The sequence below is a fragment of the Xenopus laevis genome, chromosome 4S (assembly GCF_017654675.1).
Source record: "Xenopus laevis strain J_2021 chromosome 4S, Xenopus_laevis_v10.1, whole genome shotgun sequence".
In the NCBI taxonomy this organism is placed as follows: domain Eukaryota; kingdom Metazoa; phylum Chordata; class Amphibia; order Anura; family Pipidae; genus Xenopus; species Xenopus laevis.
In genome coordinates this window covers 115,685,293-115,710,688 of record NC_054378.1, presented here as the reverse complement: position 1 = coordinate 115,710,688, position 25,396 = coordinate 115,685,293, and the positions used below count along the sequence as shown (strand labels likewise).

General features: G+C 38.9%; 1 protein-coding gene across 1 annotated transcript in view; it reads left to right on the top strand.

Moving 5' to 3' along the window:
- prkar2a.S (protein kinase, cAMP-dependent, regulatory subunit type II alpha S homeolog) overlaps positions 1-19,987 on the top strand; it is a 38,968-nt gene extending 18,981 nt beyond the window's left edge. The window contains exons 3-11 of the mRNA XM_018261407.2: positions 3,297-3,349; positions 5,403-5,486; positions 6,832-6,938; positions 7,666-7,819; positions 9,765-9,866; positions 10,022-10,096; positions 15,307-15,372; positions 17,335-17,473; positions 18,485-19,987. Coding sequence (XP_018116896.1) covers positions 3,297-3,349; positions 5,403-5,486; positions 6,832-6,938; positions 7,666-7,819; positions 9,765-9,866; positions 10,022-10,096; positions 15,307-15,372; positions 17,335-17,473; positions 18,485-18,618 — 914 coding nt within the window. The 3' untranslated portion in view covers positions 18,619-19,987. The remainder of the gene's footprint in view (positions 1-3,296; positions 3,350-5,402; positions 5,487-6,831; positions 6,939-7,665; positions 7,820-9,764; positions 9,867-10,021; positions 10,097-15,306; positions 15,373-17,334; positions 17,474-18,484) is intronic.
- Positions 19,988-25,396: the final 5,409 nt, after the last annotated feature.

Sequence of the window (25,396 nt, the reverse complement as noted above, 5' to 3'; positions counted from 1 at the left end):
ATATAAACTGTAGTATGTGTGTGTCTGGAGCACACTGCATCTGGTAAGGCCACACCTGAAAAGTCTGTTGTCTGTGTGGCTCTGGAAGTTATTTCAAGGCTATTATAATGGGAACATATTTGGCTTTCTAGCTGGGGTTGAGATAACTGCTTTTGACCTTCCATTCCAGCAGAGTTTGAGATAAATGGGAAAATGTGGCAGTGTATTTGAACGGACAAGGCTTAGGAAATCTTTCATAAATAAACTTGAGCCGGGACATATTTACCTCTTTTTATCAGTCAGTATTTCAGTGTAATCTGTATATTCAGTGTATACACTCTTCTATTTTACGGTGCTGTGGAATATGTTGGCACTTAAATATCTGATAATCCCATGAAAACACTAATTTAGAGCAGTGAACCCAATTTCTGTCGCTTCGTTACTGTGCCTGCCTAGAATTGTGGGTTATGAGTTTATATGGGATGATGGCAAGCGTAGCATCATACTTTATACTGGTTTTGTTATGGCAATTCAAACAGAAACCTTAAAGGGGAGATTAGTCGCCCGGCAACAATTCTCCCCGAACTGCCTTCTCGCTATCTAGAATGAAAATCGACGGCGGGATGGCACTCTTGAGTGCTTCGTTTTCCGAAGTCGACCGAAGTTGCCTCACGAGGAAACTTAGGTCAACTTCAGAAAACAAAGCGCTCCAAGTGCCATCCTGCCATCCATTTTCATTGTAGCCGGCAGGGAGGCAGTTTGGGGAGATTAGTCGACCCGAAGAAGAGGCGATTTGTCGCCGGGCGACTAATCTCCCCGAATTGCTGATTGTGTCTCTGCCCTAAAAGGGGTTATTCCCCTTTATATTTACATTTAATATGGTGTAGAGCAGGGATCCCCAACCTTTTTCACTTGTGAGCCACATTCATATGTAAGAAGGGTTGGGGAGCAACATAAGAATGAAAATAGTTCCTGAGGATGCCAACGAAGGGCTGTGATTGGCTAGATGGTACCCCCTATGTGAACTGGAAGCCTACAGGAGGCTCTATTTGGCAGTACACATGGTTTTTATGCAACCAAACTTGCCTGGAATTCAAAAATAAGCCCCTGCTTTGAAGCCACTGGGAGCAACATTCAAGGGGTTGGGGAGCAACATCTTTCTCATGAGCCACTGGTTGGAGATAGCGGTATTTGATTTTGCAATTGGTTTTCATTTTTTATTATTTGTGGTTTTTGAGTTATTTCGCTTTTTATTCAGCGGCTTTCCAGTTAGTAGTTTCAGCAATCTGGTTGCTAAGGTCCAAATTACCCTAGCAACCATGCACTGATTTTAGTGAGTCTGGAATATAAATAGGAGAGGTCTGAATAGAAAGTCGAGTGATAAAAAGTAGCAAAAACAAATGTGTAGCCTTAAAGAGCCTTTGTTTTTAGATGGTTTAGTGACCCCCATTTGAAAGATGGAAAAAGTCTGAAGAAGGCAAATAATCCAAAAGCTATTAAAAATAATGAAGGGCAATTGAAAAGTTGCTTAGAAGTAGCCATTCTATAACATACTAAAAGTTAACTTAAAGGTGAACCACTAGTTTAAGCAACCTCTCTTCTGTAACCGCGTCTTCATTCTGGCTGTGAATAAAGCAACATGAAAACAAGGAATGTTTATCTTCAAATATTTACAGTATACTATACTTAAAATGAAAGTAGCTGATCTGCAGCTATAACTCACTAAATGTCTAAAGTATTCATGCATAGTTGGAGAACATTCTAGGCTGGGGGTTTGCCCGAGTTTCCTCATCAGATCATCTATATTGGCAGAGGAATTATGCTGTTATGATTAGGTCTGTTGAATTTGAAATTGGTTTCTATATAATCCTAGTCTTCACTCACACACATAAATATAATTATAACTATTTATATATGATTAAGTGCCATTAAATCTATTTTAGCTCCAGTTGACTATATGGATAGTTTTCACCAGAATATCATGTCCTTTGGTTTTTCAGGGCCCTCAATGACATGTTCATGGCTCTTGTATTTAAACTCGTCCATGTTTGTGATGGTCCCCTTCTTCTTTAAACCTCTTCCAAGCATATGTTTTACCCCAGAGACTTGGCTCTTATTATAATAAGGCTGCTTCTTCTTCCACATGATCTGGTCCTGTCCCAAAACGCACCTTTTTTGGTCAGCGGAAATGGAATTCCTTGCATTCAACCTGGCCTTCCCCTGAGTGCTTGCACCAGCAACATACCTCCTGGGTGTGTTAGACGATATCATTCCGCAGAGACACCCTAAAATACTCCTTAGAATACTGCTCTTCTATGCAAAAAAAAAAACCCACTGGCTATTGCACTGGATGGCTACAGTAAAGCCCTGGAAGGGAGTTGGTTAACAAAATGATTCCCCTTTATAAGCTGGATCATCACGGCCAAATCTAGTGAGTGTCCCATGACTAACAGTCCCCATGAGAAGAAGTCTGATACAACAACAATTTGATACCGTGTTCTATTAACTATACAGAATATATGACAGTATTAACTATCCCGTCCAAATGCATGTGTGACCTAGAAAATAGTTTAAAGGGGAACTCTACAAAAAACATAACTTAAGCTTTTTGAAAAGTAAACATAATTTCAAGCAACTTTTCAATATAAATCAACTATAAAATATGCAGACTTTTCATTCTGACAGTTCCCTAAACCTACCCCCCCCCCTGCTCTTCTGCTGATCTCTCTGACTACTTTGCTGAGCTGGCTGACTACTGTTACTTTGTATCAACAGCCATCTGTCCTTTGACTACATCCTCCAAACCCCACATTTCCCTGCACATATGATTTCAATAAGAAAAAGAACATCAAAGTGCAGTGCATTGTGGGTTATGTAGTTCCTGCATGCTGTCTGTAAGCTGTGGAGAAAGTGTTACAAGTTGTAATTAATGTGCTTAAAGTAGTGTTTCAGGTTGATTTACTGAACATTTCTGCAAAAGCCCTACTAGTCCCATCCACCTGTTCCTTTCTGCTGCCTCCTTTCCCAGGCTGTGCAGGATCTAATTCTGCAAGTAGCCAATATGTGTATCCTTATACAAACAAGAAACTTAAATATGGGTAGCCTGATACCCACTCCCCCAATGGTTGAAGTGGCTCAGAAAGGCAGATAACTCAGATACATGTATTACATAACATCTATTTCATTTTCTTATTGATATAAAAGAGTGGTCATTAAAAACCGTTTCAGCAAAAAATGAAGTGCTTGACGTGTGTGTGTATATGAATATAATTATAATTTAAAGTGTATAAATCTTTTTTTTTTTTCTTTTCATCTAGTGTGTGCGGAAGCCTATAATCCTGATGAAGAGGATGAGGACACAGAACCAAGGGTAAATATAGAGTAAATTGTCACTGATAATATTTGGGCAAATTTTTTTTTTTTTAATTACGGGTTGAATTCTCCTTTAAGGTCCGTAAAGGGAAACTTTTTTTTGACTTTATCACGTGATTTCTCTTCCCGCCCCTAATTTACATATGCAAAATGTTGCACAGCTGACTTCAATCAAAAAGCTGCCCCATGGCACATGCCCTACAATTTCTATATGGTAAATACCACTCTGATGTTAAGCCCATAGTCAAATGTGAGAAATCCACTACAGGGGTCACGAGGCCTGCCTTATACATAGTAACATAGTAAGTTAGGTTGAAAAAAGACACACGTCCATCAAGTTCAGCCTTTTAACTTTTTTTAACCTGCCTAACTGCCAGTTGATCCAGAGGAAGGCAAAAACCCCATTTGAAGCCTCTCCTATTTGCCTCAGAGGGGGAAAGATTCCATCCTGACTCCAAAATGGCAATGGGACTAGTCCCTAGATCAACTTGTACTATGAGCTATCTCCCATAACCTTGTATTCCCTCACTTGCCAACCCCTTCTTATACCTATCTAATGTATCAGCCTGTACCACTGATTCAGGGAGAGAATTCCACATCTTCACAGAAGTCACTCTCACTGTAAAAAACCTCTTCCGAATATTTAGGCGGAAACTATTTTCTTCTAATCGGAATGGGTGACCTCGTATCAGCTTGAAGGATCTGAGGAAGCCAATAAAAGATGTAATTTCAGAGAGATCTAGCTGGTGTTTTCATATGTGTGAGGCTGCTTAGAAGAGGATGTAATTTCTGTGTCAAAAACATAGAAAATGTTATTTATAAAAACGGGAAATAAAAATGTATTTTGTACAGCTACTTGGTAAATCCCTGAACAAATGGGAGGTAGAGCTTTCCGTTGTAATTCTCATTTTCGTGCTTTGTAGACTTTTGGCCACCACACCATTATAACTGGCCAATCTCTGCAATTAAAGGCATACAGTTTGCTGAAACTGTTACAATTAGGGATGCACTGAATCCACTATTTTGGATTTGGCCGAACCCCGAATCCTTCGCGAAAAATTTGGCTGAATACCGAACCGTATCCTAATTTGCATATGCAAATTAGGGGTGGGAAGGGGAAAATATTTTCTACTTCCTTGTTTTGTGAGAAAGTCACTCGATTTCCCTCTCTGCCCCTAATTTGCATATGCAAATTAGAATTTCGTTTCGGCCTGGCAGAAGGATTCGGCCCAATCCGAATCCTGCTGAAAAAGGCCGAATCCCGAACCGAATCCTGGATTCGGTGCATCCCTAGTTACAATGATCACAAATCTGTGCCTCTTTGCACCCCTGTACAGGTTACAAGCAACTAGATGGGAGTATTTTCTGTTTTAGGAATTTTTTTGACAAGGACTGTTCGCTTCAGCTAGCTGTGCACCCTGTATATTTCATAGAATGGGAGTATCCGATGAGAAAGAATACAGGTATGGGATCCATTACCTGGAAACCCATCATACAGAAAGCTCCGAATTACAGAAAGACAGTCTCCCATAGACTCCATTTTATCTGAATAATCCAAATGTTTTAAAAATGATTTCCTTTTTCTGTGTAATAATAAAACAGTAGCTTGTACTTGATCCCAACTAAGATATAATTAATCCTTATTGGAAGCAAAACCAGCCTATTGGGTTTATTTCATGTTTACATGATTTTCTAGTAGACTTAAGATATGAAGATACAGATTACGGAAAGATCCATTATCCAGAAACCCCCAGGTCCCGAGCATTTTGGATAACCGATCCCATATCTGTGCTGGGGAAAAAAACCAAGGCAAAGTCTACAAACCGTAACACAATTACAAAGCAGAGCAAGCACTCCAGTACAAATATTCAAGTTCTTTACCTTTCCATTGATTAAACAACAATACCTTCATGTCTGATAGATTTTTAAGTGACATTTTAGAAGTAAATAGAATGTAAACTTTAACTTAATTTTTGGGGAGTGGGTTTTTTTTTTTTAAAGTAAGCTTTATAATGTCTCTAACTTCATGCGGTTTAATTTTACTTCTAAAGGTGGTCCACCCTAAAACAGATGCACAGAGATGTAGATTACAAGAAGCTTGCATAGATATTTTAATTTTTAAAAACCTTGACCAGGTAAGTTGCTCCTTAGTTATCGAGCTATCACTTTATTTATACAGCATGCTTATTAATTCTGTGTTAATCCTTAATATGCATATACTCTATTGCTAAACTTAGAGGCAAAGGGAATGTGAGTGGCCTTTTCTGTTAAATACACATAGTTGTTAAACATGGAATGATGTTAAACAAGCACTTTTATTAGATTTTAATGTTGCTTTCTATGGCTGTGGGTGAAAGCCCAGTGTGAGGGACTTCTGGCAGGCAATATTCTATCCTGTCCAAACAGGAAAAAATGGTCTGCTCTTTGGCTATGGGTGAGGTTGTAAAGACGATGACCCGTCCAGAACTGACAAGTTGCACATAAGTTCCTTGAATAAAAATGTTCTTCGGTTCAGTTTGTCCAACCATGTAAGCCAGTCAGACATGTAGTTTAAAGATGTGAATGCCTTAAAGGAACAATTCAAAGTTCTTAGAATAGTGATCTTGTCACTTTTACACTCACTTATTTTTAAGGGTTACTTATCCTTTAAAGGAATTCCTCACCTTTGAGTTAACTTTTATTATGATGTAGACAGTGATATACTGAGATTTTGCAATTAGTCTTAATTTTTTTTTATTGCTGATGGTTTTTGTTATTCAGCTTTTTATTCGGCAACTCTCCAGTTTGCAATTTCTACAATCTGGTTGCCAGTTTCCAAATTACCCTAGCAACCAAGCATTGGTATGAATAAGAGACTGGGATATGAATAGGGGGAGGGCCTGAATATAAAGAGGAGTAATAAAAAATAGCAATAACAATAAATGTGTAGAAGAACATCAGAGCAGCCTCTTTCTTTCTCCTGACAACTTCCTTGACTACTTGGTGGTCAGACTGGTGGTAAAATGACCAGCAGGTGGCACTGTTGTAACAAAATTAATTCATATTAACAGTACATGTATCCTTTAATATCTTGGAGTAAAATAATAAATACAGAATGTGCATTACAAAAGTTCTTAGATTAGCACTCTCATCAATTTTACATTTACTTATTTTTAAGGTTTACTTATCCTTTATGCTAACCATATTTGGGCAGATTTTTAACTGCTAACTCGGGCCCTTTAAAAAATCAATGGCCCTTTGCAGGGATACAGTACCCCATGCTGGCCCAGGGTAAAAGTCAGAAACTCTAGTCCCTGGTCCCAGTGTGTGTTGTTCTATATTATATTCATTTTACTTATGTTTAAATCTAAAACTAAATGATAACTTTTAAATCTAGAGATTTGATGTGCACAAAAGCACAACATTTTTGAATTTATTTTGTGTAAAAAAAAAACAAACAAACACAAATTGTAATTTCATCTGCCATTACATTGTTTTTAGGAGCAGCTCTCTCAGGTTCTTGATGCAATGTTTGAAAGGAGAGTGGAGCCTCAGGAACATGTTATTGACCAGGGAGATGATGGAGATAACTTCTATGTTATTGACAGGTAAATATATATTTATATATATATAACATTGGTATAAGCATAAATACATCTACGTGTAAATTGCTTAATCCTGGATATCAAACGGTTGTGGCTCTTTGCTGTCTAGGGATAGTATTTTTTTTTTAAGGTGTATATTTTAAAAGTAATGAATGCAGGAAAAACGTTACTTTGACCCGAAAGCTATTTTTTGCATAGTGAAAGATGTAATTTGAAAACAACTTTATAATATACATTACTTATTTATACATGTGCTCGCTAATAAAAGCAGTCTGTCTTTATATTTTCTGTGCTCATGAAGCATTCTTGTGAGCCGGCTGGTATCTTATTAAAGGAACTGTATGGGAGTGGGCGGGGTCTGATTGGGGGAGTGGGCGGGGTCTGATTGGGGGAGTGGGCGGGGTCTGATTGGGGAAGTGGGCGGGGACTGATTGGGGAGTGGGTGGGTCTGTTTGGGGAGTGGGGGTCAGACTGGGGAGTAGGCATGGTCTGATCAGGAATGAGCAGAGGGGTGAAGTGGGCGGGAGGATGGGGATCGGAGTGCGTTGGGGCCCCTCTGAAGATATTTTTTTTTGCAGGGGAATTCCCATTCCAAAATCAATACAGGTCGTTTTGCAATTTTGTGTGTTAATGAGCTATAAATTATTCCAAACCTGCATGCATTAATGAAAATGATGTATGGAAAAGACACTGTCCTGATGCAACCTTTTCTTCCCGTACTCTCCAACAGAGGACAATATGACATATTCGTACAGAGAGATGGTCAGTCAAGATGTGTGGGCAAATATGATGAACATGGAAGTTTTGGTGAACTGGCATTGATGTATAACACTCCTAGGGCTGCAACAATTGTTGCCACAACAGAAGGGGCTCTTTGGGGACTGGTGAGTCCATTTAAATTGTCATACCATACATGACTTACAATTGACTTTTTTTTATGTAAAATGAAGAATAGTTCAGAAGATATCACTTTATTGGTATTTTAAATTTGAAACATTTATTTTCCCTGGATTCTACACACAGGGCTGCCATCAGAAATCACGGGGCCCCGCACAACAACATTTTCTGGGGCCCCCCCTCGCCACCCCTCCCTCAGTATGAAGGCCACACAAGACACAGGCATTAAAACATGAAGTGCCCCCCTACAAGTTAAAAAAATAACTTTGGTGCCCAGACCCCTCCTACAAGTTTTGGTGGTCAGGTGGTGGTTAAAGAAAAAAAACATTGGTGGCCAGGGCCCCACACATAAAAAAAAAAAAAACAATTAGCCAGGGCCCCCACGCATCTTTAAAAAATAAAAAACAATTAGCCAGGGCCCCCACACATTTTTTAAAAAAAAACAATTAGCCAGGGCCCTCACACATTTTTTTTAAAAAAAAACTATTAGCCAGGGACCCCACACATCTTAAAAAAAAAAAAATAGCAAAGGGCCCCCACACATTTAAAAAAAAAACCAATCAGCCAGGGCCCCCACACATCTTAAAAAAAAATAGCAAAGGGCCCCCACACATTTAAAAAAACAAAACTATTAGCCAGGGCCCCCACACATCTTAAAAAAAAAAAAAAATAGCAAAGGGCCCCCACACATTTAAAAAAACAATTGGTCAGGGCTCCCACAAGTTAAAAGAAAAAAAAACTGCACGTACCTTAGCCAGGGAATTCAGATGCCGGTATCTTCAGTTTCTTGTGCTCTGATTCGCCAGTGAAATGTTAGTCCCGGTAAAGGCGCATGGTGATTGGATAAAGCTTCTCCCAACCAATCAGCATGTGGCTTTACCGGGTCTTACATTTCACTGCCGAATCAGAACACAAGAAGAAGTCATTCGGAGCTTGGATGCAGGGGACCGGCTGTGCAAGTAAGTGCAAGTAAGTGCAGCACGGCCGGGCCCCCCTTAACTCCCCAAAACATCCGGGCCCGGGACAACAGTCCCCCCTGTCCCCCCCTGATGGCGGCCCTGTCTACACATGCTGGGCTATTTCAGATCTAAGCTTTGTAACCCGGGCTGAATTTGCTCTAATATACCTCATACAATTTAACATTATTAGTGGGGCTATGGAAGTTGTCCTGTTAATAACTGCACACTCTATTGTAACTCTAAGCCCTTTTGTCATTGTATGGGAATTGTCATGGTTTGTGATCACTAAAATAATGCATTGCTAAAAGTTTTTATTCAGGTCTATTTTAAACTAGAATATTATAATTCACCCCCCTTTGTTGGTGTGGGGTTAACAATCTCCTATTTTGTATAGTAGAATCTGTAAGGACAGATACACACACTCAGATTCGGGGAGATTGGTCGCCGGGGGGCGACTTATCCCGAACTGCCTTCTCGCCGGCTTAAATTGCTGGCGGGATGGCACTTGCACTTTGTTTTCTGAAGTCGCCGGAAGTTTCCTCTTGCGGCAACTTGGGAAAACGAATTGCTCAAAAGTGCTATCCCACTTGCAATTTTCATTCTAGCTGCAGGGTAGGCAGTTCAGGGAGATTAGTCACCCCGAAGAAGAGGAGATTTGTCGCTGGCGACTAATCTCCCCCAATCGACCATGTGTTTCTGCCCTAAGGCTGATGGTGCACAATTTCAACCTTTCAGCATTTTATAAGATTTATGTGCCATGGTTTTAAATGGGGATTGCATTATTTCATTGTGTAAAAGATCTGAAAGTACAAATATTTTCATTTGTCGCAGGTCTAACAAATTATACAGAAGTTATGCTTGGTGTGTACCCTTTCCTCAGTGACTGAGTTTAACGTTTAGCCTTCTGACAGTTTAGGATGCCATTAAATAGAAAATGCCTTGATAAAATGGAAACTTTTTTTTTTCTTTTCAGGACAGAGTGACCTTCAGACGTATTATTTTGAAAAACAATGCTAAAAAGAGAAAAACATATGAAATATTTATTGAATCTGTACCTATTCTTAAGTCATTAGAGGTGAGAAATCAGATTTACCACTAAATGTAGAAGCATTTTGTAATGTTTCTTTCACTGCGCAATTAGTTTATGGTAGATAAAACTAATAAATTTAAATATTTTTTAAATTAAAAATGTATGTATAATATAAAGTAACTGAATTTGTTTTCTTCTAGCTTTCTGAGCGCATGAAAATTGTTGATGTAATTGGTGCAAAAGTGTATAAAGATGGAGACCGCATCATTGCACAGGTAACATGCCTTCTATTAAAAAAAAAAACCTGCTTTGGGACACAGATTGAGCAAAGTACAGTTCAACCAAAACTGGATCTCCTAAGCATGTTTAAAAACTTCTCTTACTGTTTTTCCTCTTAAACAATATCTTACTGCTCTTTCTGTGTAACCATAGCAAGACTAGGGATGCAACAAATCCAAGATTTAGTTTAGGCTTTAGCTAAAACCAAGCTTGTTTCAGCAGGATTTTGCTGAATCTAAGAGCCTGGCAGAGCTAAACCCTATGAGGCAGATTTATGCAAATTAGGGGCGGGAGGTTAATAAAAAAAAATACCCCTTCCCACCCCTAATTTGCATACAGTATACAAATTAGGATTCGGTTTAGTATCCGGACAAATCTTTAGCAAAGGATTCAGTGTTTTTTGGCCGAATCCAAAGTAGTGGATTCAGTGCACCCCATTTTTTTAGGAGAAAAAACGCGATTCGAGTTTTTAAAATCCAAATAGAATTTGATTCGATTTTCTAAATACAGTCGAATTTCGAATTCATGGGAGGTTAGAGGATTTTTTTAAAACTCGCATGAATTCAAAATTCAACCCTGGATAAATGTGCCTCCAAGTGTTAAAGGGACAAATCGGATGACAATGCAGGACAGACAAGACTGTCGGGGCGAGAAACGAATCTATGATTTTTGGACAGGGAGGCCCCTCGGAGGGCCCCATACATGGACCAGTAAGCTGTAGACACGGTTTGTCTGCAGCTTTTATCAGCCTGTGGATGCTCATCTTTAGTACTGTTTACTCTGATAAATTTTCTCCAAGACCTATAATAATTTAAGCAGCTCATTATAATATGTAACAAAGATGGACACATCAGTATGCTTTCTCTCTCAATCAGCCCTCTTTGAGTGCAATATTATTACTGAGTGAATGCTTAAACAGTTCAGCATAAAAATAAAAACTGGGTAAATAGATAGGCTGTGCAAAAAAAATGTTTCTATTATAGATAGTTAGCCAAAAATGTAATGTATAAAGGCTGGAGTGACTCTTTGTCTAACATAACAGCTTCCTGCTTTTCAGTTCTGTAACTCAGTCAGCGACTATAAGGGGGGCCACATGGTACATAACCGTTGCATTTGCTTTTGATCCTCCACATGCAGTTCAGTTTCAAAAGCAATCGGTTATGACCCATGTGACCCCCCCCCAAGTCACTGATTGGTTACAAACTAGTAAACAATAAGAGAGTTGCAAAGCAGGAAGTAGTGTTCTGTTATGTTAGACATCCAGTCACTCCAGCCTTTATACATTACATTTTTGGCTAACTATTAGAAACATTTTTTATTTTGCACAGCCTATCTATTTATCCAGTTTTTATTTTTACAATAAACAATTCCTTTAACGGGGCTGAGTAATAAAATACCTTTTCCAATTGCACATTAAATTCTTTTTTATTAAAACATCCATCCCTGTTATAAAGGGATTTAAAAAAATCGACTCTGTCTGTTATATATTACCTGCCCCACCACTATACCTCAGGCGCAACAATTACTGTTATGTGCATAAGACCCCCATTTTAATGCAAACACAAGATTTTGGGATGATGCAAAGCTTGCCTCAATAGCCAGATTCAGTAAATGGGACTGCCTGATTGCTTTATTGTGGTTATGAATCCCAACACTGAATGAAACGAGATTTAAATAATGCTTGACAAACCCAGTAGAAAATTATTTGCAATTATTTCTTAGGGTGATAGGTCCCCTTTAATCTGCATTTGAAAAGAGAGATTTTATTTTGGTGAAGTCCAAAACTTCCTTATTGACTACTGTAGTAAATACAGTGGATAGTCGGCGTGTGATAATTATTTAAACACTTCTTTATGCTGTTTTAACAGCTGCAAAATATCTGCTTGTCCAGGATACAAACTAGGGATAACTGTATTTAGGAATCTTAACATTAAGTGGTAGATTTATTAAGGGTCGAATTGTAAATTCGAGTTTTAGAAAAAAAACTATTTTGGTTAAAACTCTCAAATTCAAATTGGGAATAATACAAACTCGATTCGAATTTTAATTCACAGTCGAAAATAGAGATTTTATCTAACCTTGACCCTTGGAATAATTCGAATTCGACTATTCGCCATCTAAAACCTGCCGAGTTCACGTATAAGTCAGTGGGAGAGGTCCAGTGACCCATTTGAAGATGTTAATAGCTTTCCTGACCTTCGATTTTTTTTTTTTTTTCGGGGGAAAAAACTAGAATCGAGTTTAGTTAAATTTGATTCGAGTTTTCGAGTCAGTAATATTCGTTCGAGTTTTAGATATTCTATTTTCTTATTAAATAACCTTCCAATCGAATTTTGAGTATATTCAAATTTATTACAGTTTTTAAAAAAAATTAACATGAATTTGAAATTCGACCTTTGATAAATGGGCCTCCGACTGTCTGTTTATAAGGGGAAAGAACCATAAATGAAAAAGGTCAGTCCTACTTGTTTAGGGTTAGTTCAGACGAGGAGATTGGGGGAGATTTTGTCGCCTGGCAACTAATCGCCTCGTCTTCTGAGCGGCAATCTCCCCGAACTGCCTCATCGTGTTTTCCAATAGGCTATAATGAAAAGTCACCTGGGCTAAAGCACACGCAGAGATACGTTTTCCATAGTCGCCCGAAGTTGCCTCCGTGAGGCAGTTCGGGGAGATTGACACTCAGAAGACGAGACGATTAGTCGCCAGGCGACAAAATCTCCCCCAATCTCCTCGTGTGAACTAACCGTTAACATTGGGCATGGGGATTTTTTTGGCCTATTACCTTGTCTGGAGTTATGTAGAGCTAATAAAAAGATTATATTGAATGATCATGTCCCTAGAGGAGGTCCAGATTCTCTACCAGTTGTCGCAACTTCCCCTTCGTCGTGTGTGACAGTTCTTATTTATCCATTATACCCTCAGAATTATATAGTATCATATTATTTATGCTTGTTATACTATAGGTATTTAAACTTGAATTGTTGAGTAAAAAAATATCTGTCAGGGTGGATTAATTATTGGGTTAGACTTGGAAACTGAATGTTAAAGGAGAAGCAAACCTTTAAAATAAGTGAATGTAAAATTGATGATATTGGTGCTTTTGCAATGTACATTATTTTTTTTAATTCCAAGTTATTAAAGGGATACGTGTACTGTTAATATGAATGAATTTTGTTACAGCATCCCTACCTGCAGGTCATTTTCTGATCATCAATTAGTCCAGGAGGTTGTCAGGAGAAAAAAAGAGGGTTTGTGTGATGTTTTTCTGGTTAGGAAAAAAACTAGAAACATTTCTCACACCTTTCCTAAGCAGAAGAACATCAGAGCAGCCTCTTTCTTTCTCCAGACAACTTCCTTGGCTACTTGGTGGTCAGACTGGTTGGAAAATGACCAGCAGGTGGTGCTGTTGTAACAAAATTAATTTATATTAACAGTACATGTAACCTTTAATATCTTGGAATAAAAAAATGAATACTGAATGTACATTGCAAAAGTGCTTAGAATAGCACTGTTGTCCATTTTACATTCACTTATTTTTAAGGTTTACTTATCCTTTAAAGGTGTGTTTCCGTTGGACGCACAATACTTAACTAAAAGTGATCAGGACAACATGCTGCATCTCCGTGTAAGTTTTGACCTTTCCAGTTTTTAAACTCTCTGCACCCAAGACCATTTTTGGTCTATCGGCTTGCTTTTAATGCAGGTAAATATACGGTGGTTGGCTAAAATTAACTAGTTTTATTGATCGTGTGGCTGATGATCTCCATAAATCAATAGTTGACATATTCAAACAGATGCGGTTGGTTCTTGGCAGCAGAACAAAATCATTCTAAAACGTTACTCTCTGCACATCGATCAGTAAACATCTCAGTGACTGAACTGGGTTATGTGTGGCCAGCTTTAAGTAAATATTAAAAACTCAGCCAGGTCTCTTCCTCTGTAGTTATGCCACTGCCAGGTCTTATGGAAACAAACTAGTTATAAACATTTTAAGGGGCATGTTTACTGACATTGGAGAGATTTCGGGAGATGTTGCCCATAGCAACCAATCAGATCTTTGCTTTTGTTTTCTAACTTAAAAGATAAGTAAACCTTTAAAATAAGTGAGGGGGTTATTCTAAGAACTTTTGCAATTTACATTCATTATTTATTTTGTTTTTATTCCAAGATATTAAGGGATACATGTGCTGTTAATATGAATGAATTTTGTTACAACAGCACCACCTGCTGGTCATTTTCCCACCAGTCTGACCAGCAAGTAGTCAAGGAAGTTGTCAGGAGAAAGAAAGAGGCTGATGTTCTTCTGCTTAAGAATAAAATTAGAAACCTTTCTCACATCTTTCCTAAGCAGAAGAACATCAGCCTCTTTCTTTCTCCTGACAACTTCCTTGACTACTTGCTGGTCAGACTGGTGGGAAACTGACCAGCAGGTGGCGCTGTTGTAACAAAATTCATTCATATTAACAGCACATGTATCCCTTAATATCTTGGAATACAAATAAAATAAATAATGAATGTAAATGACAAAAGTGCTTACAATAGCCCCCTCATCAATTTTACATTCACTTATTTTAAAGGTTTACTTATCCTTTAAATGTTGCTGTTTAAATCTAATTGCTGATTGGTTGCCATGGGCAACATCTCCAGAAATCTCTCCAGATATGTATCTCCAATGTTAGTAAACATGCTATAAGGGCAGGACTACACGGCCGATTCCGTCGTGATGCGCAAAATCGCAGGCATCACGTCGGATGCAACGGAAATAAGGTAAGTAATTCAATTGTCTGATCGTGTCGCATCGTTGATGGGACGCTTCACGACTGTCGGATGCAGACGCTGCATGATGCGTCTGCATCTGACAGTCGTGTTGCATCAATAATGCGTCACAATCCGACACTGGCATTACTTACCTTATTTCCGTCACATCCGATGTGACGCCTGCGATTTTGCGCAGCACGGCGGAATCGGCTGTGTTGTCCTGCCCTTAAGTGTTTTAAAATTATGCCCAATGGTACAATTTCCACTTCACCTTTACTATTTTTACGTGCTACATTAAATTCAAGGCGAATGAAAGGTATTGACTTTAAACATATTTGGAGCCCTTGATCCAAAACTGAAGACACATTTTGACATTTAATATCTATAACTTACAATAAATATTGCAGACTTAGTATAAGTTTTTTTTTTTTTTTTCCATTTCGATTAGGGTGATCAAGCTGACTGCTTTTTCATCGTGGAATCGGGAGAAGTAAAAATCATGATGAAAAGTAAGGTAAGTGTTTATTTTCAGCTGTTTTGCAAGGAGAATGTCTATTGGTTGAAGAGTAAGGGACCGGATTTATATATAGTGCACCCCAAGCCACCTGCTTGCAGCCTCCTGGACAAATATCCCACCCCTGCCACTGTGCTAATAACAGAGAATTTGTCGAAAGTGCTGCTACCTACATTCTACTTATGAAGCGGTCTGCAGCTCTTTCTGTAAAAAAAAGAAAGAAAAAAAACAACTTTTTGCAACTTAAAAGTGGACCCAGACACACAAATCTATCTAAAAAAAATAAATATAATAATTTAAACATGAAATCCAATTTCTATTTTTTATTAAAGCATTCATAGCTGTCGTAAGCTCATTTGTAAGCTCAGCCGTCCATCAAATATTGTCTGCCCCTCCTCTATGCCCTGGGCATAGAGGCAGGGCAGATAATTACTTTCATTTTCCATTCAGCACTTCCTAGATGTCACTACTCTCCTCACATTCTCCCATTCTCTTCACCATTTAATTGTGTAGCCAGGGCATGGGGATGGACATCGGGTCCTAACGGGCCCTATTCTGGTGCAACAATATTTTGACAAAATGCAAGGCTTGCCTTGATAAGTGTCCACAAAATAGCTCCTGCCTGCTTGTTATAATTATGAATTCCCAGACTGATGGAAACAAGATTCAATAATTTATATAGAGTAATTAAAGTTTATTTTGATTGAATAACGTGATAAAATAGGATTTGGAATTATTTTTTTGGGTGACAGGTCACAAACTGCCTCCCCTGCCTTCTCGCCAGCTAAAATGTAAATTGCCGGCAGGATGGCACTCGGCGCGATTCATTTTCTGAAGTTGCCTCACAAGGAAACTTTGGGCGACTTTGGAAATGTTTGCACCGAGTGCCATCCCGCCGGCGATTTACATTTTAGCCGACGGGAAAGCAGTTGGGGAGATTAGTCGCCCAGAACAAGAGGAGATTTGTTGCCGGGCGACTAATCTCCCTGAATCGGCCTGTGTGCTCTGACCCTTAGGGATACTGTCATAGAACTCAATGCAATGTACACCTTTCTAAGTATAATCAATTAAACATACAGTTTCTGAAATAATCAAGTTGTATTCTCTCCCTCAGCAATCTGTGTGTCTGTATAAAGGAGCCTGAGTCAGATTTTGATTGACAGGTTAACTACATTGACGTGTACTCCCTTTGTTCCTACTGAAGTGTGTATTAGAGCTAATTGCCTTGCAAAGGCAAACTAATCAATATAAATCTTTGGCTTAAAGGAGAACTATCGCGAAAATTAAAATTTAATATAAGCTTAATCATACTGATCTAAGAAACGTTATAAATACATTCAAATAAATATTCTGCATTGTTTCTTAAATAATCAAGTTTTTCTTCACTATTCCTCTCTCAGCATCTGTTTCTGTTCATTCTGTCTTCATGCAGCAGTTGGGTGTCAGATATTCATTGACAGTTAAATCCAATATATCTTATAGAGGGGACTCCTTTCCTAGCAGATGTATTAGAGCTCACTCAAATAACGGATTCCATTATAAACAAAATCTAACAAAATAACTGCCTTTTGCATAAATCCTGCAAGTAGAGAGACATGATGTCTGGTGAGTTTAATAGAGTGAGCTCTAATACATCTTCTAGGCAAAATGAGCCCCCCTATAAGATATATTGAATCATTCATCTGACACCCAACTCCTGAATGAAGACAGAATGAGGAGAAACAGATGCTGAGAGAGGGATAGTGAAGATAAACTTGATTATTTCCGAAATGTACAGAAATTTTAATTGATTGTATTTAGAAAACTTCTTATTTCAGTAATCTGAAACTTATCACATTTTGATTTGTGATAGTTCCCCTTTAAACATTTTTGAAAATCAGTATTGTGTTATAAAATACTTAACGTCTGCTAACAATGCTTGCTTTTCATGAGAATTACTTATGCTTTCCTTTTATCTGTTAGACTAAAACAGGTCAAGAAAGTAACCAGGAAGTAGAGATCGCACGCTGTAAAAGTGGACAGTATTTTGGAGAACTAGCTCTCGTTACCAACAAGCCAAGAGCAGCTTCGGCCTACGCTGTGGGGGACGTAAAGTGCTTAGGTAAATACGACTCTCTTTACTGGCTACTTTGCTTAAAAGCCACACTGTAATCACTATGCATGAACGTTCCACCTGCTTCTTTAGTATCGTGAATCTTTCCGTAGTTTATGGACAAGAAATGGTGTTATTGAAATATGTTTGGTTTTTTTTTTTAATGCAATTACATTTTTTAGTGATACCATGTGATAAATCTGACCCCTTAATTTTAATTTCACACTGGGCAATTTCCAGCAGAAATAAAGCTGAAGGGCATCTACCTTCCCCATTACAAAAAAATGTAGTTAGGGCTGCCGAAAAACTGCTTTAAAGGAATCCTATCAATTTCTTGGTTTTGCCAGCTATTTATTACAGGTATTGGGACCTGTTATCCAGTATGCTCGGGACCTGGGGTTTTCCGGATAACTGATCGTTTTGTAATTTGGATCTTCATTCCTAGTCTACCAAAAAACAATGTAAACATTAAATAAACCCAATAGGCTGATTTTGCTTTCAATAAGGATTAATTATATCTTAGTTGGGATCAAGTACAAAGTACTGTTTTACTATTACTAGGATGCACCAAATCCAGGACTCGGTTCGGGATTCGGCCAGGATTTGTCCTTTTTCAGCAGGATTCGGCCGAATCCTTCTGCCCGACTGAACCGAATCCTAATTTGCATATGCTAATGCAAATTAGGATTTGGTTCGGTATTCGGCCGAAACTTTCACGAAGGACTTGGGGGTTCGGCCGGATCCATAATAGCATCCCTAATTATTACAGAGATAAAGGAAATCATTTTTAAAAATGTGGATTATTTTATTATAATGGAGTCTAAGGAAGACGGCCTTTCTGTAATACGGAACTTTCTGCATAACGGGTTTCCAGGTAATGGATCCCATACCTGTTTGATTTTGCATGTAGGAAAAACTCCTATAACTGTAACCGTTCTTCAAGGGCTTTTGTATTCTTTTATGAAACACAGGAAAGATCACAATTCAACAAAAAAAATGTTTCTTTTCTTTTTTTTATAGTTATTGATGTGCAGGCATTTGAGAGATTGCTGGGCCCCTGCATGGACATTATGAAGAGAAATATCACGCATTATGAAGAGCAGTTGGTTGCATTGTTTGGTTCCAGCATGGACCTTAGGGATCCAGGAAAATAGGCACCGTTACCTCATTGCCTTCTCTGTTCAAGACACAGAAATAAAAGCTTCCTGTCAGCAACACAACAAACAAGGGACAAAGAGCACTGTGGAACAGCTACTGCTGCTGTTGTCTTGAGCACTTTTTTTTCTTTTTCACCCCCTTCTGCTTCAGCAGCAGAGATCGCGGTAGAAATCCAGTCTGGGCCATTTTGCTGCTGAGATCCCATTATTAGACCCGATAGAAATAACGTGCCTTTCTTTTTCCTTTCCTGGTTAAGAATGGCATATTAGCCCTCGTTGCGATACATTTTGTAAGTGCCTACTCCATTGCCCAATGTCTGAGCATAACAAGTAGTATTAAAAACAAACATTTTTGTTAACATGGCTCCCATCTTTCTAGTCAAAACAACGAGGTTGACCGGCAATAAGGTTTACTTTTACTTGGATACTGTTCTTTGGTTCAGCAATGCAGCCTATTAATTGTACATTGCAGGTTTTTAATTATCATTTTAGTCATGTGGCACCCTCTGCAGCTTGCCGTGGGAAAATGGTGTTTAGCCTATGCAACCTATTCTATTAGGTAATGGTATAGTGAAAGCAGTTTTGTTCTGTGTTTGCGATATCCTGCCATATTTAACTTGAAAGTGTTGCATTACAAATTTACAATAGCTCTTCGGATTGCCACAAGATGTTTCTCAAAGTAACAACAATAGATCTGAGTATTAATTTGTAAAATGTTTTCACATAGCTGGGCTTCCCTCCTCCATTAGTTGGCCTGTTTAGCCACCAGGTCATCTGAAACTCTTGCTCCCTAAGGGTAAGGGCAGATTTGGGGAGATTAGACGCCCCGTCGACAAATCGCCTCTTATTTGGGCCAACAATCTCCCCCAACTGCCTTCCCCTACCTTCCCACCAGTTGTAATTAAAAATTGCCAGTGCGATCACACTCGTGGCGTTTAATTTTTCGAAGTTCCCTCACGCTGAAACTTTGGACGACTTCGGAAAATGAATCGCTCCCAGTGCGATTCTGCCAGCGATTTACATTCTAGCCAAGGGGTGGGCAGTTTGGGGAGATTAGTCGCCCGTAGAAGAGGAGCTTTGTAGCCGGGGCGTAATCTCCCCGAATCTGCCTACCCTTAACCATTCTGTCTGGTTTAGGTTCACCTAGTAGCAACAATGTTAAGAGAACAAAAAAGTTCCTGTATATGCGAGTCATTTTAGAGCATTTTATTATCTTTGTATATCTAAGAAAGATAATGTTAACACAAGTTCCTTTTGTGGCTCCTATGGATTTTCCTTCAGAGAGGATGTTTTGTTATTTAAATCAGTCAAGCACCATTCCTTAAACATTATTATTAAAATACAAATGACATCCACGTTGATGAAATCTATATGTATGTATAGTCTTTCTCACAGACACTTTGCACTCCCATTTGTATTCAGGAGCAACATTTTAACTTTGTTTTTTTTTTTTTACCCCCTGAGTGTATGTTAAAAACAACTGCAAGTCTACAGCTTGAGTAGAGCTTTTCTTTTCTTATGAGAAAGAATACAATATGTTGTGCAACTTGAACCAAAATGATTACTGTATTAAATGAACCCTTTTTTAAAGTTTTTCTCAAGCACCCCAAGAAAATCAAACGGTAGTGTGGTGGAGTCTTTCGTAATGTTCTTTCAAAAATAACCACTTTTGTTTCACGGAATTCGGCGAGACTCACAAATGGCAAATTGAAATCTTTGTATTTAAAAAAAATAGTGTGTACAAAAAAAAATTGCCCTAAAATAAAGTGAATTGTTTTTTTTTAATGAAAATATATTTATAATAAAGGCAATATCAGTTTCCCAGATTGTCATGCAAGAAAACAAATGTCGTTTTATGACAAATGAGCCCTTAAGAAGGGGCATATAAATTGGCGCAGCCTGCTTTAGTGATTATTCAGATAATTATTCCCGTTTGTACGTAGCTGCATTATTTTCCAGTGGAAGTGCTACTTACTGACCATGTTGTACGGACAGAGTTGTAAAAGCCAAGTTGCTGCCTCCAGCTGACCAAACACAGCATTGAAATGGATCTTGCAGATCTGAGAGTTGTTATACAGTTCTCTGTCATTCGATTACCCCTATATAAAATTGTAACTGCATTTAATAACTCTAAAATATAGTTTGCATGCTTTCTTACACAGAGCCGGTGTCCGTGCAGCATGCAAGATGTCCTTCGCATGTTATTCCACTCAGTTGTGTCTGCTCAAGTTCCTATACATTTTTAGACCTTAACATATAACCAGTGATACAGAATTAAGTCACCGGCATCCGTATTTGTCTGCCATTCTCTGTATCAGCAGCCTATCCACCTGATTCTTGCATCTGAACATCCGATGCTTGCGTCTAGTCTTTTATAAGCTAATTAGAGAACAAGTTTAATTTGAGCACTTCAGTCCATCTATAAAACAAATCTTCCGGTGAGTGATCACTGCCACCGTTTATTTATTTCTATGCCGTACTCAGCCAGTGGTAGCAGTATAGTGGTCCTATTTCTGATTGTAGTTGTTTGTATGGCCAATAGGTTTGAGTCTGGGTGAGCTTCATGTGTAGATGAAGGAGGAGGACATTTGTGGAAAGTGATTTTGCACCATTAATGGGACAGTACCGCAGACATGGTAGTGAGAGCTCAGCAGCAAAGTGAGTAAAGTGGCATAGTTACATTATCGATTTCACCTGCTCATTATGCTGTCGTTGACTTTCTTTTTTTTTTTTTTTTTACTCTCCCACCTTGCGCTCATCATGGCCAAGTGCAGTTTTGTTTTTATGCTACAGCACAGATTTCACGATTAAAATTCAAAATAAGAATTCTCAAATATTTACAATTCTGCGCTGTCAAAAGAAATCATCAGTTTATTTCCGACCTTGATCCGAGCCAGTTTTGGCAAAAGGCAGGGTTTTTCTCCCGCTCTCATTTAAAACAAACCAAATGCAGCATTCATTCATGCTGACAATGGCATTTCATGTGTTGCCAGTGAATCCTACTTTACTGTGCCATGCGTTTGCTGTGGGCCTTCCTTTTCCTCAGTGCTACAGGGCTATGTCTTGGAATTCTGGAGAGAGAGAGACAATCTCTTGCTATCCTTCATCAAATATTTGATATTATATTAGCTTACACCAACAAAAACGTGTAATTCTGCCTAAAAGAAGCTACCTCAAGGCATAAAGTGCTTTGCAGAATTACCACCGGTCATCTGCCTGTGACAAATGCCCCCACCACTTCGGTTTGTACGTTGCATTCAAATTGTTTTGCTTTTTTTCCCCCTCTCCCATTGAATCCCCATTGTCTTGCGCAGTATTTTCCTGCAGTTATAGGGAGGGGGGAAAAATGCAGTATTGGATCTCATTGCAACATTATGTATAAACTCCTCTCAACGGGTTTCTGATATTTAAGCTTACATTTTATTAATAAATACGTAAGTTCTTATCTAGTCCTATTGTATAAGCCTTATTGAGTCTCTCTGTTTCCTGTAAAGGGATTCTGATTTGCTTGATTGGTAATGTTTCTAGTAATGGGTAATGAGGCAATGGGTCTGTTGCATTAAATGCAGGTGCCTTTGACACTTATAGGCTGAATGCCAAGTCTGTATTGTGGTTACAATATACAAGATAAAAACCAAACACTGTATTCATTCTTACTAGTTATCTTCTTGTCCAGTCCTGGATATTCATCTTCTTCACCCCCGCCCACCACTTTAGAAGGGGATGGTTATCTTTTTTAACAGTTTGGCCAGAAAGAGCTACCTAAAACAGCTGTTGTGTATTCCTGGTATCCTCTGCTGTCCCAACATTTACTGAAGGATCTTGGCTGGTAAGCTTCCGGGTATGTATATGGCAGCTATGTGAAAGCACTGGCCTGAGTGAAATGATGGGTGAGTTGTTGTACCCCAGATAGAACAGTAGTGCAACAGCTGGTTAGAACAATGTTTCATATATATATATATATATATATATATATATATATATATATATATATATATATATATATATATATATATATATATATATATATATATATATATATATATATATATATATATATATATATATATATATAGGACCTTGTTTAAGAGCCTTGACTAAATTTTGCACAGCAGAGAGGCTTGAATATATTTCTCTAAGATATTTATCAAGGCGCAGTGATCCCCAACCAGTAGTTTGTGAGCAACATGTTGCTCTCCAACCCCTTGGATGTTGCTCTCAGGGTCCTCAAAGCAGTTGCTTATTTTTGAATTCCAAGCTTGAAAGCAAGTTTTAATTGCATAAAACTAAGTATAGTGCCAAGTAGAGCCTCTTGTTGGCTGTTGGTCCACATAGGGCTACCAATTGGTCAATCACAGCCCTTATTTGGCAGCCCAATGGACTTTTTCATGCTTGTGTTGCTCCCCAACTCTTTTTACATTTGAATGTGGCTCACCGGTAAAAAAGGTTGGGGATCCCTGATCAAGGGCTTAAATGACCATTCATCAAAATACTATAAGCATTCAATTGGATTGAGATTATGCTTTGATGGCATTGACTCGTCAAGGCTTCTTGAGATAAATGATTTTGTTACAATCAGGAGCTCAAACTTTAATGTAAAATCCCTAGAAACAGAAACATTCTAAAGATGGTAATTGCCTTGCATAAGTATTAACATCTTGTGTTACAACCTGGAATTAAATGGATTGGTAGGAAGTGCAAACCCTCAAAACTAATGTCAAAATGTGTTCTAGATTTCAAGATACTAGCAATTTGCATACTGCTTATATACAGTACATGTTGCTTTGCTTAGGATGGAAAAAGGAATAGTTATCAGCTTGCACACCCTGGCTCTCCAAATCGTATATTACCCGGTGCCCGGCCGAGAAGGCTTCGGAAACCCACAAACTTCAGAATAAATAATTCCACCGGCACACAGGTCTTAGTTGCAAGCAGGGACAACCCTTGCTTTATTTTATTTGCATGATGCAACGTTTCGGGGTGATCCCCCTTTGTCAAGCAGGATGCTTAGGATGGACCAGAGAAATGTCAGAAGTTTCCGCTTCTAAAATTCCGAATGTATCACGGTCAGCAGATTTGACCAGCTGGTGGCACTGTTTCTATTTCCTTATTTGCACAACTTATAGCTTGAAATCTAGAAATAAAAAGTACATGGATTAGAACATGTTTAGAAGAGGACTTAGTTGGGAAGACACACTCTCCGCTTAGTAAGCTGCTGGTGTTGACCTTCATGCCAAGTATAGTTAGGGTAGTGTGCTCTGTCTGCCTAAGCCTAGGGGTCTATTGATTAACTTCCCTTAAACTCTTCTCACTCTGGGTGTTTTCTGGCATTTCAAAGAACCAAGCTGCAAACACCAAAGCTAAGATGGCGTTTTAAGTCTTCCACCAACAGTAAATTCCAAGCTTATTTTTTGTACTTTTAGATGCATTGCCTGTGCCTTTATGGAGGTCCTGAAAGAGTAAGTTGATTTTGTGGAACATCCACCATCACTGTTGCATGAGCAGAGAAGATTTCAGTTAGGAGATTCATGCTGATGCTTGCCTGGACTAAAGCCATTGTGCAGTCCCTTACTGGCCTTTAAGCTACATACCTTGAATATTCGTAATGGACTGGCCAATTGCTTTGGCCCAGGCAAGCATCTGCACACTAGGTTACTAGAAGGGTCTCTACAGTCCAAGAAGCCACCATAATGTGATATAGAGCTTCTTGGAATCCTTGGCTTCCAACATGCAGTTGGGGATGTTAGACGGGTTTCTAGTGAACGAGACGAGTAGGAAGAACAAGAAGGCCTAATGGACTCCTGAGCACGACTGAAGCTTGAGGCCATTTTGGAACCACCAGCTGTGACCCAGGCTAGGAAGTAGAAGATGACTTGCATCATGATGCAAAACCCTAAAGCTGCAAGAGAAAAATGGAAGGAGGGCAAAAGGAAAGTGGAGGCTGATCCAGAGCTTATACATCGCAACAAATTTGCCAGATTGTGTGAAGATGATGGGAGTATGAACTCTGGATTGGAAATTCTAGATGGGGCTGATCTCAGCCGGGAGACCAGTTTCTCTAGTAGTGGTGGGGAGGAGAGTAGAGTCAGGCCTAAGCAGATTATGGTTGTAGGGGACTCATTTATTAGGAAAGTGGATAGAGTAATTTGTTGTCCAGATCGCTACAAACAAACAGTTTGCGGTCTACCTGGTGCCAGGGTTCGGCATGTGGTTGATCGGATAGACAAATTATTGGGTGGGGCTGGGCATGACCCAGCTGTCTTCGTGCATATCGGTACTAATGACAAAATAAATGGTAGATGGAAGACCTTAAAGAGTGATTTCAGGGATCTAGGATCTAAGATCAAGGAAAGGTCTTCCAATGTCATCTTTTCTGAAATTTTGCCCGTGCCACGTGCAAGTTTAGGAAAACAGCGGGAGTTTAGGGAGCTAAATGCGTGGCTCAAGTCTTGGTGTAGGAAGGAAGGGTTTGGGTTCCTAGAGCACTGGGCTGAATTTTCCTTGGGGTACAACCTATACAGTCGTTACGGTTTGCACCTCAATGGAAAGGGGTCCACGGTGCTAGGGGAAAGAATGGCTAAGAGGTTGGAGGAGTGTTTAAACTAGGCAAGGGGGGGTGGGTGAGATAAAGAATTATGGGGAAGCTAGGGTAGATGGGGCAGTGGGGGGGCATACAGTTTACAAGCTAAGGTGGTCCCTCTGTTACAAGGAAAACAGAATAATACTAACTTAACATATAATTCTCCACTAAGTAATGCAAATTTCAAAAGTATAA